Source organism: Nerophis lumbriciformis, linkage group LG19, assembly GCF_033978685.3.
Source record: "Nerophis lumbriciformis linkage group LG19, RoL_Nlum_v2.1, whole genome shotgun sequence".
NCBI classification, from domain to species: Eukaryota; Metazoa; Chordata; class Actinopteri; order Syngnathiformes; family Syngnathidae; genus Nerophis; species Nerophis lumbriciformis.
In genome coordinates, this window is record NC_084566.2 from 45,096,274 (window position 1) to 45,112,538 (window position 16,265).

At 39.3% G+C, this 16,265-nt stretch overlaps 1 protein-coding gene across 7 annotated transcripts in view; it reads right to left on the bottom strand.

Annotated features, from left to right (window-relative positions):
- The window catches only part of LOC133618383 (transcription factor E2-alpha-like), a 33,588-nt gene extending 17,892 nt beyond the window's left edge, over positions 1–15,696 (bottom strand). For 2 of the 7 annotated variants that reach the window (XM_061978686.2, XM_061978684.2), the window contains exons 1-3: positions 15,173–15,690; positions 6,161–6,243; positions 1,900–1,972 (exon numbers count right to left, since the gene is read on the bottom strand). In XM_061978686.2, coding sequence (XP_061834670.1) covers positions 1,900–1,972; positions 6,161–6,214 — 127 coding nt within the window. In that variant the 5' untranslated portion in view covers positions 6,215–6,243; positions 15,173–15,690. Of the gene's footprint in view, positions 1–1,899; positions 1,973–6,160; positions 6,244–15,172 lie in introns of all 7 variants that reach the window. The other 5 variants (XM_061978690.2, XM_061978689.2, XM_061978685.2 and 2 more) reach the window with 5 other exon arrangements.
- Positions 15,697–16,265: the final 569 nt, after the last annotated feature.

Sequence of the window (16,265 nt, forward strand, 5' to 3'; positions counted from 1 at the left end):
GAATACAACAATGTTTAAAATGTTTTCCAAGCGTGGTTGTCCTCCCATCCGTCATGCAGTGTCACATATCAAATGTGCATAGCTTGGTATTCATGCCAAGAGATCAGGTTTCATTGGGAGGCCAAGTGCAAAGAGTGAGGACTGCAAACAAAATTGGATGAAATGATAAGTAACAGACATTTTTTCCTTCTTTAGCCCAATGCACAGCTCCACCCAGCATGCAACGCCCCTTCAGGCATGGCTAGTCTATAATTACACAGGAAGAGATACTGGAAACAGTCTGAGTCATTGGCTTGAGGAGTACAACTCTGCCACATACATTGACCAGACTTGCAGACATGTTTAGTCCCAACAGGAACATTGCCAGCGGCACTTATAATTGAGTGTGTCTACACACCTTTTTCCTTCCCGCTGCTCAGTGAGTCACACAGACACAAAGCATGAAGTCATATCAGACCTCATAAGAAAGGCGGCTGTTAATGAAATACTGAACAATGTTCTGTAACACATGTATGGTTGTTTTAACCTGTGAGTCACCGGAGACGTCTAAAACAGCCAAGCATGCCTCATCCCCCAACATTATAAGTGCTGGATGTGCTAAACGCACCTACTAGTAATTTAGACCAGAATCATTCTCGGGTCTACATATGAGCCCTTTTAAATTTGGGTAAAAAAAATACTTCACACTTCTGCATTTTAGTCTCATAAAGTGTTTAAAAATAATTCCACTGTTCTCAGTTTCCAGAGACCAAAAAGTGAAAGTGAACGACTGACTGAGCGGGGAGAAGAAATTGTTTAAAGTAAAGATTCAAACTGAAGACACAACCACACCAGTAAAACCTCTACATATGGTAGCAGTATGTCAGAAAAAGTGAAAGACTGCTTACAAAAAACATTGTCACTCTAGACACTGGCGTTACTTAGGATACATTTTTCCCTATGTGTAGTTATGTATGTACAATTCTTCTCCACATGAATGTGCAGTAATATACATATATGCAACACTGTCCATCAACTCTTTGCCATCCTGTTTTAATATATAATGTTTATTTCTAAGAAATACATCATAGCTGGTTAAAGTAGCAGTGCGGTGAGTGTACACATTGCAGGAGAAGTATTAACAAATTCATTATGAGGATACACAAATATAACCAAAGTAACTGTTGTTATCTTTAAATACCTGCACTAAGTATTTCACATATATTTGCTTGTCTTGTGTTTTTCACAGAAAATATTTTACAACATTTAAATGAAAACTCCTGTATGGTATTTTAAAAAGTGTGAACCATTTTGAAACCTAATTAAAATGCTAAAATGCTTTAAAGCCCCATAAAGTCCTTGGTGTGTAAACAAATTGCCGAAATGAACATTTCACATAAATGGTCCCCAAAAGTAAGCTGCAGAACAGCAGAATGTGGTAATATGCTTTTCCCACAGTCAGCATAGGTGATTAATTGGGCTGTTCCCATCAACCCCCACTGCCTTTGGTGATTGAATGGTAACAGCTGACAAGGTGATGGAAAGGACACCTGTAAGGTTTGGAAAGGCAGAGAAGATGACACTTGATCTACCTAAAGTAAAATGATGTGTCACTCCTATTGGAGTTTTAATACATTTACAGAGCTATTCACATGACAAGCAGAACAGGAAGCGGGTGGGATGGTGGCAGGGCACATACAGGTATATATTTTACTATGTTACAAACCTCTCCCCTTTAGGCTTTTCACTCAACAGCCATTTACGGTAGGTATTGTTGCTTCAAAATGAGAAACTAGCAATTGTTTTGTTGATGTAAAGGGGCATTCCAGTAGGAAAAACAAACCCCGAGTAAAGAAATGATTGACACTAAAGCCTACGAGACAGCAGAAACTAAAAAAACTAAGTTTGTTTTGGACTCACCTGAACCTCCAAACTGACTGCTGGCAAGTGTAGTTGGCCGATTTTTGCCACTTGAAACTGGAAGCTCAAACATCTGAAATTAGAGGAATTGAACCATGAAAAAATAACCATAAAACAAATCAGGACACTCCACATTCAACCCATCTACAGTACAGTGTTTCCTCAATTATCCCGGGTGTTCCGTTCCAGACCTGCCATCCCAAGTAGGGACACTATTTTATGATTTGTATTCATATAATATGTATTTAAAGTTTTTTAAGCCCTCTACAAAGCATTTACACACTAATAAACACTTACTATGCTCTTAAAAAGGGAACTGCACTTTTTTGCCTATTATTCATAATCCCTATTAGAGACAAGAACACATGTATTTTTTTTGCATTCTATTTTGTAATAATCGGCTTGTTCTAGCTGGCTAGCAATGGTGCTAATGAAAGTAATCCATTTCAACAATGCATCCATTTACATCTTGTGACCCAAAAATGAACAAAGCATTAGCAATATTGTTCACACAGACAAACCATGATGAGTCGTGCCGTGATCTAAGGCCTTGGTCACACTGCAGGTCAATTACGGTATTTTTGCCCATATGCGACCTGTATCGGATTTGTTCTTGACACTGTGAACAGTGCAATTCCGAATTGTTCATATGTGACCCAGGCCTCTTTTGTATGTGGAAATAAATGGGATATATACGCAATGTGTCGTCAATGTGAACGCTCCAGCGCTCAGGTAGCATTCATCCGACCATAACGTCATCAAAATGTTTTAAGCGTCATAATTATTCGCCAAAAATAGACTGTTATTAAATAAATAGCTGACAACTGTGCAGAAAACAGGTGAAAATAACATGTTTTAGGAACTCCGGTGAAACTTCGACCACTCGGGTCCCGACTGCTCGCCCACAGACACGTTATTATTCTGTAAAATTGCGAGAGCCAAAATACTTAGAATATTTCAGTTTAGAAGATGTTGACTTTGATTGCACAATATCCTTGAAATGACCACAAATGTGCCAGTACTGAGACTGACTAGAGTTGAAGCCATTTTTACTTCCATAAACACTACAGCGCATGCGACTTCATGACACCGTGTCCGCATGGGGATCAGATTGCTTTCACATGAGAAATCGCATTTTTTGCAATGTGAACGGCCACTAAAAAAAAAAAATCGGATTTGACCAAAAAAATCTGAATTTGACATCCGACCAGTGTGAACATAGCCTAAGAGCGCTGACTAGCTTGTGCAGGTGCAGTGTTGACATTCTGCGCTGCTGCTTATGATCCCCTGTTAGCCGGTGAAAGTTATTTGGGGATTATAAATCATGTTTCTCACCTGGATAGAAAAAGGTTGTGGACGTAAACCAAGAAGTGAGAAAAACACAAAAAAACGCTAGCTTGCAGCACCAGCTTTTTTTTTAACCCTTCGCAAGAATTATGATGAATTCTTCCTCTAAACGGCAAGATTTGAACATCCCATCAGATGGCATCCTAGTAAGAGCAGACATTGTACAGTAAGTGATTATTTGATTATGTTTGTTGTCTCTAATGAGTAGTAGTGTTTGTCAAAGGAAAAAGCAAACTATGAAATTAATGTGCCGCTGTATGCTTAAAATGATCAAAATATGTACATTTTCCATGTTATTTTATGAATGTTCCTGTTACTACAATATATATACACTAGGGCTGGGCCATAAGGACCAAAACTGATACCCCAGTATTTGTAGGCCGATTGGCGATATACGTTATATAGAGATATCTTAAACAAAAGGTGCAAAGTGCTAAAGGTTGCCTAAGTGTTTTATGGCTGGATAACCAGTTTTGAAAGTACTCAGATTATTTTTGTTGTAAGTAGTAACCTAACGTGTTGTTTAGTCTCTTAAAGTAATTAGTTAGCAGTTACTATGTAAAAGCAGTTTTCGTTCATTTTGTTCATTAACGTTAGGTTTATAGCCTCACGCTTGTGAGCATGGGTAGATAGAGCTTCAACTCACCGCTGGCTGTTGAGTTTGAAACTACCACCCAGACGCTATAGTAGGTTAGTCCGCACAAGCTGTAGGGAGAGGGTGAGAGGCACTTTCAAGCCGAGGAGTAGCTAAACATTTGACACACCGAGCGAGAAGAGCTATCGCTAGCTGCTGTGCTAAGTCGCTAACAGAAGAGAAGAGTGACAACGCCGCTACAAGGAGACATGGATGTTCTCTAGCAAATTGGTGTATGTGTAAATAAAGCTGCAGTCACTCACCAATAGCCACATTCAGTGGATGACCAAAGCATCGGGAGTGGAGAAGTCGGCACCTGAGCCGCCATACTCTTTTAAAAAGTGTGTTGTGTTGCTCGATTGTGCGTCAGAGAAGCCTAAACACGCAGGGTTGAGGCCTGTGCTTCACCCGTCAGATGCAGAAAAGAGCAAACGGCCGTAACAAAGGCACATCAAAATGTGTATGGTCTCAAATATATCTCTTTCTAAAATATACTAGCTATAACACGGGTATAACTACTATCTTGATGTGTTTTTTAAGGCGGGAGAGAGGGAGTACCATAGGCTCCATTGTTAGCTGACTTTCATTTACCAGTTAGAATGCACGAACAAAAGAAAAACATAGGTGTGCTGATCATACAATAAGATTGTGAATGACAGGCAACATTACAAAAAAGTGCAGTTCCCCTTTAATACACTTAATATGAACTTAAACCAACATCATTTTAACATGAGAACATAAATGGTATTTTAAAATGTGCAACTGAAGTAGCTAGGGAACACTATACAGTGCATCCGGGAAGTATTCAGTGTTTCACATATCCATATTTCTTTTATGTTACAGACTTATTCCAAAATAAAATACATCTATTTTTGTCCTAAAAATTCTACACACAATACCCCATGATGACAGTGTGATTTTTTATTTATTTAGCAATTGTTTAAATCTAAAAAAAAATCACATGTACATAAGTATTCACAGCCTTTGCTAAATACTTTGTTGATGCTTTGATGGCAGCAATTAGTCTTTTGGATGACGATGCCACAAGGTTGGCACACCTATCTTTGGACACTTTCAACCATTCCTCTTTGCCGCACCTCTCAAGCTCCATCAGGTTGGATGGGAAGTGTTGGTTTTCATCCAGGATGTCTCTGTACATTGATGCATTCATCTTAGTCTAGTCAGGGAGGTGACCAAGACCATGGTCATTGTGTCAGAGCTACATCATTCCTCTGTGGAGAGAGGAGAACCTTCCAGAAGGACAAGCTACCAATCAGGCCTGTATGGTAGAGTGGCCAGACAGAAGCCATTTCTTCCTAAAAAGTTTGCCAAAATGCACCTGAAATACTCTCAGACCATGAGAAAGAAAAATGATATGGTCGGATGAAACAACAATTGAGTGGTGGCAGCATCATGATGTGGGGATGTTTTTCAGCAGCAGGACCTGGGATACTAGTCCGTATAGAGGGAAAGATGAATGCATCAATGTACAGAGACATCCTGGATGAAAACCAACACTTCCCATCCAACCTGATAGAGCTTGAGAGGTGCGGCAAAGAGGAATGGTTGAAAGTGTCCAAGGATAGGTGTGCCAACCTTGTGGCATCGTATTCAAAAAGACTTGAGGCTGTAATTGCTGCCAAAGGTGCATCAACAAAGTATTGAGCAAAGGGTGTGAATACTTATGTACATGTGATTTTTATCGTTAATAAATTTAACTTAAACAAAAAAACGTTTACATTGTTATTACTGGGTAATGCCTGTAGAATTTTGAGAACAAAAATGAATGTATTTAATTTTGGAATAAAACTGTACCCTAACATTATGTGGAAAAACTTAAGTGCTGTGAGTACTTTCCGGATGCACTGTGTATGCTATTTTACCAAGACATTCAAATCATGTTAGGGATGAGTATTTGACTCCAAATCCTTAATCAATTCATTGGTCAAATTAGCTATTCATTTGCTGAAATCATCGACTTTATAAATCTATATGGAGCAGAATAATGTTGTGCGGTACTTCTTTAGACTGGAAACTAGTTGCGACTGACTGAATAGCACCCCTGCAGGTTGCAGCCAAGAAGTGCACTTTCTTTTGCATGAATTGCATCAAGATGGGATTATTGATTATCGATTTCACATAATCATTCAAGCCATTTGTAATCCAAAAACAATCCTTTAAATCTGGACCAATTGACCCATCCCTAGAGGTCCTGGCGATTAGTTCCTCTCCAACTAGAACTTTATTCGGGGCTTCATAGATGATATAAACAATTCTTACCGCGCTAAAATCCAGCAAGTCGCTGAGCTCCTTGTCTGTGCCCACTGCAGTCATTCTCTGCTGCTTTCAGTCTCAGCAAGCCACTACAGTCGAGAGCAAGAAAAACATGTCACCGTAGTGTTCCAGCAACAACATTTGGGGTGTCTCTCCAAAGATGGACATTCCTTTTGGCTGTCGAACAGTAATTACACAAAAAGTCTAGACCAGTCTTCAATATAAGATGGCATTAACTAAATGGCAGATTAGCCATTTTCAGTGGACTGGCTGCTTAATCAAGGATGAAAAAGGCAACATCAAGTATACATTTACAGAAGGCAAGGGGGGATGTGTCCGTGGTAAAGAAGCCTCATTCAATAACAAAATGGCACTGCAATAATAAGAGGACATATTACAATAAAGACAACGCCACAATGTCAAAACAAGCTTAATATACATATATATAGATTCTTATTTCTTCTCATTGATCTTTACAGAAGCACAGCTCTTCCTTCCAATCATGACACTGTTCCGTATCTCATCACAGATAATTATCATTCAAGGAAGACATTCTGGTCTACCACCATCAGATTATTGATCTAGTAGGGAAAATCTAACCACAACACACATTGTACTGTACAACAACCTGTCAAATACTGGAGACTATGACCTATTTTTGGCAAGGGGTGTTATAAAATCAACACAATTAAGTTTAATCTCTGCTTTCGTAAAATGCACTACAGTCAATGAGTTGGGAAAATAATCATGTTGTCATCATTGTGTTTTGATCAAACGCTATTCTGAACTTCTACTTTGTAGATCAACTAAGGTAAAATATATTTGAAGAATTTATAAGTGTGAGAAGAGCTAACACATTCACACTGACAGGTATGAAGTGTGAGAAGGGTGTTGGGAACATCTACACTCTTGATACTTTGTTCATTAGAAGGTTAAAATAACTGAGGTGCACTGGTGACAGATGATTGTAATTAACAACCAGGCAAAGAGTCTTGTATCTTCACAAAACATGAAATACATCGCAGTAGAATTAAAGTACTGACCTAGTAAACATGTGTCAGTAGCTTGTTTAAATGCTAGTAACATATTAGCGTCATAAAAACTACAACTGTAGGACATACATGTTGGACTTTTAGGATAATAAAAAGCCTAATTCTCACAATAATTGAGGGAAATGTAAGAGAATAAAGCTGTAATATAACAATAATACAATTTTCCTTAACACTACCCAAGTTATTTACTATAATTTTTTAACTATTTGCTTGTGGATATATATTTTTTCCAACATCTTCCTTTCTTCCTTAAAAAGAGGAATTGAACAAAATAAAAATGTAAGCATACAAAATATTTTAAGTGTCAATTAGGGCGGGGCAATAAAACAATATTAAAATATATCACGACAGACATGTAAATGATATCATTAGAAAATGCGAAAACGTTTTTTGTTATTCTATGTGGGGAAAAGTGGGAAGTTGTGAAGCATTGTTGGTTGCATGAACACAGGCCCTGGCTCTCTGTTAACCAAGGAAGTGATCACTGATCAGTGGCACTGACAGCTTTGTTGTTGTCTGCAATTGATTATTTGCATGGAGTGAAAAGAGAAAGTAAAAATGAGTACTGCAGAGAGCAAATAAAGGATGCATCTCAACCTCGCTAAGAGTGTTAGCTTCTACCTTGCGAGCTAGCTAACAGGAGTGAGACAAAGTAGTGTGAAAAATAACTTCAATTATCATTTAAGACAAAGTCAGCCACTACACTAAACCAGATAACCCCTTAAACCAATAATTGTTTAGCCTAAGCCACGTTTCAGCCACACTAAACCAGCGTTTAAGGTTCCCCTCCACGGACAATTTTTTACACGGCTAAGTGCGCCGTGTATTAGCTTTGTATGGACTCATTGATCCTTTACAAACTGAATTCAGAGAGGAAGTGACACCAGAAAGAACGCGCCCCACACAGGAAGTGACGTCAGAAAGAACGCGCCACAGACAGCTTCATAACAAGCGGTTTCGTAACTCGGAGCTAACCACTGGAAATATGGAGGCGAGTCATCCGGACATGCCGTGTTTCTCATTCTTCTACATGTACAGACGCTTGTGGAAATCATACATGAATACCTTAAGTGAAGGAAACGTGGGATTGCAGCTATTCGGGATACAACACTTCTCAGACAGCCAGAGAACTTTCCAATGTCCAGGTCAGTTGTGATTCTACTTACCGAAAAACTTTGTCCATTAGTCGAAGGAGAGACAACGAGAATGCTGGCTCCCGTGGATGTGATAAAAAAGGTAGTGTGTGCTTTGTTTTACCTGGCCGTCGAGGGAAGACTACGGAAAACATCAAATGTATCTGGACTGGCAAAGCAGACTGTATCAGTTATTGTCCGCCATGTATGTCACGGACTCAACGTCCAAGTCTTGAGTATATAAAGTCACCAAAAAGGAATGGACAATGAAGGTGAAGGCAAAAGAGTGAGGAGTGTCCTGACTAGATATCTAGATCCCTAGATTGATTGATGTAAAATGTTCTTTGTCACATTGTGTACTTTTACATTAAAGATTTGATTAATTCATGATGTCTCAGGTGTGATTCACTACAATACACCCACTGGATTCCAGTTCATTGAAATACCACAACACTGGATATTGTTCAGATAAGTTACATTTAAGAACTTGCACAGAAAGCAACACTGGAGGTGACTATGACGTGCGCATTTTCTGCGCATGCGTACTATGTCGCGGAGGGGAGGAGGGAGTCTTAAACGACTGGGGCGCGTTCTTTCTGACAACACTTCCTGTGTGGGGCGCTGTCTTTCTGACTTCACTTCCTCTCCGAACTCAGTTGGTAAACGATCAATGAGTCCATACAAAGCTAAGAGCCGGAGATTCAAGACATACACGGCACACTTACCCGTGTAAAAAAATGATCCAAGGAGGGCTACCTTAAACACTGGTTTAGTGTGGCTGACACGGGGCTTAGGCTAAATAATCATTCCTTCAAGGGGTTATCCGGCTTAGTGTAGACATAGCCTTTGTCTACATCAAATCAAGTACTTTTTAAAGCAGCCTCAATTTGCAATGTCGCCAAAAAAGGCACTTTTACACACACACACACACACACACACACACACACACACACACACACACACACACACACACACACACACACACACACACACACACACACACACACACACACACAAACACACACACACACACGAATGTGGCGGCAACATTTTAAGAATCAAAGATATAATTCTACACATTGAGTCTATTAGTGCTAAAACTGCCAAGAGTTAATCAATAATCAATATATCAGTATGCAGATTTATAAACATCACAAAATGTTTTCCTTTTTGAGGAAGTTACATTTTGTGTTGTGTTTGTTTTCATTGCTGCTATTTTAACTGTTTTAATACATAAACAAGGGTAATTGTTTTTTTAGCACTTTACCTTTCTTTCTTTTGAATGGACAACATTTTAATAGTCATTTAAATTTGTGTAATAGATGAATGAACAGCAGTTACAGTACAAATAAATATTTATGAATCAATCAGTCATCTTTGTTGTTAGTAAGCACATGCCTAAAATGACTTAATCTGCATTTAGAAGTCTATGGAAAAATTAGAGCCATTAAATATGTGTACGCTTTGTTATCCGACTAATCGTTAAGATAATCGTTGACTAATTGATTATCAAAATAATCGTTAGTTGCAGCCCTAGTGTTGACATTTCATTTCCTTTCTGTCTTGATAGCTGAGGGGATTATAATCAAGAGGAAAGTTACATTTGAAATACAAAATGTTTACATGTAATAGATTTTTCTCCTGGTCCTTATTCTCAATATGTCATAAAAATAACAATAATCATTGATATCGACCGATATAAAACACATCGTGATATAGTTTTCAGCCATATTGCCCAGCCCTAGTGTAAACATGTAAAAAGATATGTTGTGAATGATTGATTATCACTAGATATTGAGAATGGGTAGTATTACATAAGATCTGCTTCTTCCTATTCCTTTTCGGGCATGTTGAAAAGGCAAAAGTAACCATGTGATGTTTTTTGATGGAACTGGAAAAAAAAACATACCATAAAGTCAGAATATTGTGAAAAAAGTAATAAACTTCTTAAAGTTAATATTAAGGCCAAAACAATTATACCTACAGTTAAAACAAGGACTTTTGGATCTTGCCAAGTTACATTTAATATAAACGTGACAGCTTGAAATAGTGAATGTTTTGACAAAAATACAACACCAGTGACAACAGTGTGATGTGACTGTTCCTGAAAAGTAATTACAGTGAAATCAACAACTCTATTTGGTTGAACTTTGTCATTCCAAAAGGTGGCTGCACACATTTAACACATATTGATACTGACCCTCTATCAAGCTCCCACAATTATTGACAAAATGTCCACAAGGATAACTTATCTCCACTACCTTACATTATACAGTATATTGGGCTAAAGGCTTCACCCATGGTGCTGCTGTACATACCACAAATGCTGTGTTTGGCCCACGGCCCATTTTCACTTTGGCCCTTGGAGGCAAGAAGTTTGATGTAGAGAAAGAAAAGTACTGCTGGTTATAATCACTCTCATTGACATGTTGGCCATATTATACAACTTATTTTCCCCCTTAAAGATTAGAAATATTTCTTCTGGAAAAAATAACTTTTTGTGTTTTTTTCTTTAAATAAATTGTACTTCATTTTTATAGCGGTACTGCATTTTCCCTCGTATTGGTGATGGATGGGTCATAGGTCACTGAAGTAAATGAACAAACATGTTTACATAATTGTCTTAAGAAATAATCTATGCCTTGTGTATATACTATTTGTTTGTTCGTATGTGTTTATTTGAAGGACAATGTGCAGTTACATTAAGAAGATGGCTGCACCAGATTTAGCACCATGGCCATTTCCATCTGTAGTCCTTTTATGGTGCATCACGGGACGGCGTGGCGCAGTGGAAGAGTGGCCGTGCGCAACCCGAGGGTCCCTGGTTCAATCCCCACCTAGTACCAACCTCGTTGTGTCGATTGTCATTGTGGTTACGCGATTTCGTGAATAAAACTTTTTTTTAAATATTTTTTTTTAATGAATGAAAAACTATTTTTTATCACTGCAACCGTAACCCGGAATAGGTTGATGAAAACCGTACTAATTACGGGAAAACCGGAGTAGTTGGCAGGTATGGAATGGTACCCAGATGGCCATCGGACCAGGTTATCATCTGATGGTCAACTACATGTCTGCTATTACTGTGAAGTGAAGTGAATTACATTTATATAGCGCTTTTTCTCAAGTGACTCAAAGCGCTTTACATAGTGAAACCCAATATCTAAGTTACAGTTAAAGCAGTGTGGGTGGCACTGGGAGCAGGTGGGTAAAGTGTCTTGCCCAAGGACACAACGGCAGTGACTAGGATGGCGGAAGCGGGGATCGAACCTGCAACCCTCAAGTTGCTGGCACGGCCGCTCTACCAACCGAGCTATACCGCCCCAATTACTAATGTAAGCAGGACTGCTAGTCTAAAAGTATCATGTGATGGTCAACTACCTGCCTAATATTACTAATGTGAGCAGGACTGCTAGTCTAAAAGTATCATCTGATGGTCAACTACCTGTCTGCTATTACTAATGTGAGCTGGACTGCTAGTCTAAAAGTATCATCTGATGGTCAACTACCTGCCTAATATTACTAATGTGAGCAGGACTGCTAGTCTAAAAGTATCATCTGATGGTCAACTACCTGCTTAATATTACTAATGTAAGCAGGACTGCTAGTCTAAAAGTATCATCTGATGGTCAACTACCTGTCTGCTATTACTAATGTGAGCAGGACTGCTAGTCTAAAAGTATCATGTGATGGTCAACTATCTGCCTAATATTACTAATGTGAGCAGGACTCAGTGGCCTAGTGGTTAGAGTGTCCGCCCTGAGATCGGTAGGTTGTGAGTTCAAACCCCGGCCGAGTCATACCAAAGACTATAAAAATGGGACCCATTACCTCCCTGCTTGGCACTCAGCATCAAGGGTTGGAATTGGGGGTTAAATCACCAAAAATGATTCCCGGGCGCGGCCACCGCTGCTGCCCACTGCTCCCCTCACCTCCCAGGGGGTGATCAAGGGTGATGGGTCAAATGCAGAGAGTAATTTCGCCACACCTAGTGTGTGTGTGACAATCATTGGTACTTTAACTTTAACTTTAGTCTAAAAGTATCATCTGATGGTCAACTACCTGCCTAATATTACTAATGTGAGCAGGACTGCTAGTCTAAAAGTATCATCTGATGGTCAACTACCTGCCTAATATTACTAATGTGAGCAGGACTGCTAGTTTAAAAGTATCATCTGATGGTCAACTACCTATCTAATATTACTAATGTGAGCAGGACTGCTAGTCTAAAAGTATCATCTGATGGTCAACTACCTGCCTAATATTACTAATGTGAGCAGGACTGCTAGTCTAAAAGTATCATCTGATGGTCAACTACCTGCCTAATATTACTAATGTGAGCAGGACTGCTAGTTTAAAAGTATCATCTGATGGTCAACTACCTATCTAATATTACTAATGTGAGCAGGACTGCTAGTCTAAAAGTATCATCTGATGGTCAACTACCTGCCTAATATTACTAATGTGAGCAGGACTGCTAGTCTAAAAGTATCATCTGATGGTCAACTACCTGCCTAATATTACTAATGTGAGCAGGACTGCTAGTCTAAAAGTATCATGTGATGGTCAACTACCTGCCTAATATTACTAATGTGAGCAGGACTGCTAGTCTAAAAGTATCATCTGATGGTCAACTACCTGCCTAATATTACTAATGTGAGCAGGACTGCTAGTCTAAAAGTATCATCTGATGGTCAACTACCTGCCTAATATTACTAATGTGAGCAGGACTGCTAGTCTAAAAGTATCATCTGATGGTCAACTACCTGCCTAATATTACTAATGTGAGCAGGACTGCTAGTTTAAAAGTATCATCTGATGGTCAACTACCTATCTAATATTACTAATGTGAGCAGGACTGCTAGTCTAAAAGTATCATCTGATGGTCAACTACCTGCCTAATACTACTAATGTGAGCAGGACTGCTAGTCTAAAAGTATCATGTGATGGTCAACTACCTGCCTAATATTACTAATGTGAGCAGGACTGCTAGTCTAAAAGTATCATGTGATGGTCAACTACCTGCCTAATATTACTAATGTGAGCAGGACTGCTAGTCTAAAAGTATCATGTGATGGTCAACTACCTGCCTAATATTACTAATGTGAGCAGGACTGCTAGTCTAAAAGTATCATCTGATGGTCAACTACCTGCCTAATACTACTAATGTGAGCAGGACTGCTAGTCTAAAAGTATCATCTGATGGTCAACTACCTGTCTGCTATTACTAATGTGAGCAGGACTGCTAGTCTAAAAGTATCATGTGATGGTCAACTACCCGCCTGCTATTACTAATGTGAGCAGGACTGCTAGTCTAAAAGTATCATCTGATGGTCAACTACCTGCCTAATACTACTAATGTGAGCAGGACTGCTAGTCTAAAAGTATCATCTGATGGTCAACTACCCGCCTGCTCTTACTAATGTGAGCAGGACTGCTAGTCTAAAAGTATCATCTGATGGTCAACTACCTGCCTAATATTACTAATGTGAGCAGGACTGCTAGTCTAAAAGTATCATGTGATGGTCAACTACCCGCCTGCTATTACTAATGTGAGCAGGACTGCTAGTCTAAAAGTATCATCTGATGGTCAACTACCTGCCTAATACTACTAATGTGAGCAGGACTGCTAGTCTAAAAGTATCATCTGATGGTCAACTACCTGCCTAATATTACTAATGTGAGCAGGACTGCTAGTCTAAAAGTATCATCTGATGGTCAACTACCTGTCTGCTATTACTAATGTGAGCAGGACTGCTAGTCTAAAAGTATCATCTGATGGTCAACTACCTGCCTAATACTACTAATGTGAGCAGGACTGCTAGTCTAAAAGTATCATCTGATGGTCAACTACCCGCCTGCTCTTACTAATGTGAGCAGGACTGCTAGTCTAAAAGTATCATCTGATGGTCAACTACCTGCCTAATATTACTAATGTGAGCAGGACTGCTAGTCTAAAAGTATCATGTGATGGTCAACTACCTGCCTAATATTAGTAATGTGAGCAGGACTGCTAGTTTAAGAGTCAGTCTTTATCTGCTTGTGTAGATACTATTCATTTCATACAGGCAGGGTCTTTTGTTAGGTCTAGTAAAAATATGCTGCATATTACACATTCTTATGGCATACACTTTGCCATCACTATTGTTTTCCTAGACAAAAGTCCAATAAGGACTGTGTAATTACGTCAAGTTATCATTCAATATTGTCGAGATGTGTCTTTTATTGAGCCGAGGTCAAAATGGGGGAGTTGAGTCTGCTAGACCTAACAAATGGAAGTTGCACCCCCACACCAGAGAAGTGTGGAAGAAAGAGAAGACAAAGCAAAGAGTTTGTAAAGTGTTGGAAGTGAAGAATGTTCGAAAAGGAAGAGAAGATGTTTGAACAAACCTGTTGCCTGTGGCCCCAACAATGTTACTCACACAAAGAGCCGGCCAGGGAAAAGTTTCCACGGAGTGTTGGAAAAGGAGTCGAGCAGGGAAACAACATTGATATTTGGAACATATAAGAGTTGAATATAAGGCAAAGTGAGAAGAATGAGAGTTATATTGGTGGAAAGACAAAGCTTCCAAACATCATCAATATGCTAACTGGCTTTACGCTAATGCGTTGAGAGGCGAGCCGAGTGAACAAAAGAGCACTTTTGTCAACTTTGCAACACAGTGGCAGCAGAAATGCAAAAGTCTCGGGGAAGACAAAAGTCTCATGGAGCAAAAATGAATAGAAAAACGGACATTTTGTTTTTTCCAGGCAGAAAATGTAAGTTGAAAAAAGCGCTTAAAACTTGTCGATGACAGGCGAGTTGAAGAGCCAACGACGCAAGCAATATTTACCTTGGCTCAGTTGTGTCGCATCCAAGAAAGAGAAGTAAAGGAGCGGAGATGCGAGAAAAAGAAACTTATAAACAGGATCTTTGATCTTTCCCTCCGCGCTCCTCCGGACTGCTTGAGGAAGATGAGGAAAGCCAAGATTCAAACACTCCGCCGCCTCGACGCTGTCTTCGTTAGGAAAGTAAAAACACGTCTCTGACGGGAAACATAACTAAACGCATAACTAAACCATTGCAGCGTTTTCTTAATCTCGCTGAAATTGAAGCGACTTCATTTTCCAAGTCGACATTTTAACAGCCTCCACATTGTCGCTTCCACACATGTATCCCTCCGCGGCACGGCCCACAGGAGGACTTGGACGCATCAGCGGTGTCCAATTTCACCAAAAACGAATGGACGATACAAAATGTCTTCCCGATTAGGCCAATCGGTGTGAAAATAGCCACAAATGACGGATATGTTTCATTTCGTCTGGAGCCATCGAACGGGGAGGTTGGGACGGACAAATCGCGAGGATCTATGTCGAGGGGCGGATGAGGCGAAGCGCCCACAGAGTGGAGAGGAGTATAAAATGGGATGATAATATCCGAGAAGAGGACCAATTGGATTCCACCAAATTTGATTGACAAGCGTGTCGTCCAATCATATTTCAACATCAACCTTGTTTTGCCTGCACTATTATTGAAAGTGAGCTCCAACAATCTAACCTTTATTAGTACAAGACAGTTGAGTTTAATATTTTCACTTTATTGAAACGTCAGGATGCCATACATTATTTGTAATCAAGCAATGTGGGAATCTGGAATCAAATAGTGACGATCAATTATATTTATTTTACAGAGAAAGTAACCCTATTTGGTACTTTAAGATTAAGGTAATTGATATGGACCCCAGAGTTGTCAGATTTAGGATTAGTTTTACCACAGGGATCAACAGAAAGTGAATTGATCGGAGGCAGGTTCAAGCTGCTGTCATCCAGAACCATCAACAATGTGTTAAGTAACATTTTCACACAGAGTGGTCATTCAAGTGTAAAAAGAAATAATCATCTGTGCAATTCAACTTTAATCCAAGCCAAAGAAAATACAAAGGAATT